Raw genomic sequence first — 2,978 nt, 5'->3', positions numbered from 1 at the left:
TCAAGAATGTCTTTGATGGGCCAGCTGGTGGCTCATACCAGTAATTCTGGCAGTTTTGGAGTCCGAGGCAGGAGGATCACTTGAGGCCAGAAGTTCAAGACCAGCCTGAGCAACACAGGAAGATCTCATCTCTACAAAAACTAGATTAGCCAGGCATGGTAGCACGCATCTTGAGTCCAGAAGTTCAAGGTTGCAGTGAGCTATGATTGCATCAGTGCACTCCAGCATAGGCAAAAAAAAAAAAAAAAAACAAGATCTTGTCTCTAAAATAAAATCATAATAATAAAATAAAAAAAATAATAGCCTTGATGAAGCAGTAAAAATGTTTAATCTTATTAAATATCAATCAATCCTTCTGTGCATCTTTTAAATATTATGTATAATCTAATGGGAAGTACATATAAGTGTAATGGTTGTCTCAAGAAAAAGTTTGTACTTGAGTTACAAACAACTAGCCATTTTTTTCATGGAACACCATTTTTGCTTGAAAGAACAACTGGCAACAAAGTGTGGTGTTCATAGTTGAGAATTTGGCAAGCATTTTTGCAAAAAATGGATGCAGGAAGACTATTACTTCAAGGAAAACAATGAATAAGCTTAATAAATTTCAAACTTCTCAAGCTAAAATTAGAATTTTGGAAAATTTGTATCTGCCACCATGAGCTTGGCCCCTTCTCAATACTCAAAGACTATTCTGGTGAGATTGGTGGTATGAATATGGTATCTTGACATTGCATAAAAAAAGGAGTCAACATTTGGAAGATCTGTATAATTTTGTGAACCATTATTTTCCAAATATGTGATATTATGCATCTATTCAAAATGAAAACTAGACCAATGAATATTAATATAACAGAGTGTGAAAGTTTTCAAAAAAAAAAAAAGAAAGTTCATTGATCTGGTCTAAGATTACACATTGCAACTAGCTTCTAAAAAATCATGATTTGTCAAATTTTCATAGAGTAGCAAAGAATAATATCCTCAATTATCTGAAAAGGCTATTAAAATACTCTTCGCTTTCGATTTCCACGTCTCCATGGGGTCATATTTTCTTCATATACTTCAATTAAAACAATATATCACAATAGGTATAATGCAGAAGTAGATATGAGAATCTAGGTATCTTTTATTCATCCAGATATTTAAAACATTTGCAGATATGTTTTAAATACCACTCTTGTCACTATTTTTTCTTTTAGAAAATAGAATTATTTTTCATAAAAATATGTCATTTATGTTAACATGTAATGGGTTTTATTTAAATATATTAGTAAGTAAATATGTTAAGACTTTTCTTAGTTTTAATTTCTAATATGGAATTTTGATAGGTCTAATCTACATAAACAAAGTTCTTTGGTCCTCAATTTTTACAAGTGAAAAAGAGTCTTATGACTAAAACTCTGGAGAACTGCTGCCCTACAGTTACATGTGTTCTAAGCCAGTAGTCATTGTGACATCACCATCAGGCCAATGACTGCCTTCAGGATTTCATGCAGTTGACCATGGTTGCGGGGGTCTCTAGTTGGGCTGCCCTGTAGGAAGCTAACCACCTAAGAGTGCCTACTGTTGCTGCTGATGTTCTTCATGGGGCATGCTATGATGTTATCAGGAAAAACATCCAGCAAATAGTAAGAGAAAGACCATTTCATCTTGACATTATTTCTTCCTGTGATTCTAGTTATGCTTTCCAACACCTTGCCTCTTGTTTCACCATAAAAGATGTACAAACCTCACACCAAAAGGGTAAAAGCTGCTGCTGTGCAGATGTGGACTTCAAATCTCTGCAAGATCAGACAATCTCTTAAAAATGTTTACCATAAATGTAAGATTTGGCACCCATATCCATCCTATGACTGTGATCAAGATGACATTAGTTCCGATGAAGAAATGAATCTTACAATAATGCTTCAAGATGTTAGAACTACCCAAATTAAACTCCTCAGCCGAATGACTGACGTTGTGGGTGCAATATCAAAAATCCAGGGAAAAATTGACTGTTATCAGAAGCAGATGGAAGTACTGGAAACCAGAATGGATGTTAAGGAAGACAAACAATCCACAGCAACTAAAGATATCCTCTCTATGAAAGATGACATTGAGGTTTTAACGAAGAAGGTAACAGAACTGGAAAACTGGAATTCTTGCTCCAGCATACATTGTTTAGAAGTTCTAGACAGAGAAAAGGGTAAAGAAATCATAGAATTGCTTCACAAACTCATACAACCAGAAACTCTAAAGAACACATCAGCCTCCAAGGACTCTGAAATCCCTTCAGCAGGACCAGAGAAAGTGCCCAGTTATCCAAAGCCCACTGAGCATCTTGAGGAAAAAACAATTTCTCCCAAAAGTAAAACTCTAGAGAAAAATAACCATCAAAATGTATCAAGAAGGTTTAAAAAGACAAAGTCAAATATTTACATTTACCCAGACTTTGGTACATGGATCAAGTTAACTTTTGTTCATGGAGGGAAGTGGACCTTTTTCCTCAGTGCTACCAAGTTGGAAGAATTCATCCAGTGGCTTCTTTCAAGACCACCCATTCTTCCTGAGGAGCCACAGTCCATAACCCAGAGACCTTGCCCATTCGCTGGACCTATTGTAAGCTTGACCACAATCTGTCTCTCTGTTTTCAACTATATTTACTGCCTTTTTGGTTTCTCAAAAGAAGAAATAACTCGACTCTAGAGTTATTTTCTGCTTTGCTTGGTATAAAACAAATGTAACCTGGTTGCTCCAAGCATTCACACACCTTTGTGGTGGCTGTGAACTCCCTGGTAGTTTTGCTAACCGTGGGCCCACTAGCTGCAAAGTTTCTATGCATCTACAGTAAACGAAGGCATGTGATCTCATTGGAGTATTGTGATCCATTTTCTGTCAACATTCTTGTCTTCTCAAAGGCAATTCATGAGGACTCACCCTGTGTCCATTTTCACAGACAATTTAAAGCAAAGAATGAAGGGGTCAAGGGAAATGTGAAA

The 2,978-nt window shown here is 36.0% G+C and overlaps 1 protein-coding gene across 1 annotated transcript; it reads left to right on the top strand.

Annotated features, from left to right (window-relative positions):
* The first annotated feature begins 1,719 nt into the window (after positions 1 to 1,719).
* On the top strand, positions 1,720 to 2,743 carry CCDC54 (coiled-coil domain containing 54). Its single transcript, XM_045557131.1, has one exon. It carries the CDS (start codon positions 1,720 to 1,722, stop codon positions 2,683 to 2,685), a length of 966 nt encoding a protein of 321 aa, XP_045413087.1. The 3' UTR covers positions 2,686 to 2,743.
* Positions 2,744 to 2,978: the final 235 nt, after the last annotated feature.

This window comes from Lemur catta, chromosome 1, assembly GCF_020740605.2.
Source record: "Lemur catta isolate mLemCat1 chromosome 1, mLemCat1.pri, whole genome shotgun sequence".
NCBI classification, from domain to species: Eukaryota; Metazoa; Chordata; class Mammalia; order Primates; family Lemuridae; genus Lemur; species Lemur catta.
This window is presented reverse-complemented; position numbering and strand designations above follow the sequence as displayed.

Coding starts and splice junctions, on each gene's coding strand:
- CCDC54 (XM_045557131.1), top strand. CDS start 1,720: ATGTACAAACCTCACACCAAAAGGGTAAAAGCTGCTGCTGTGCAGATG.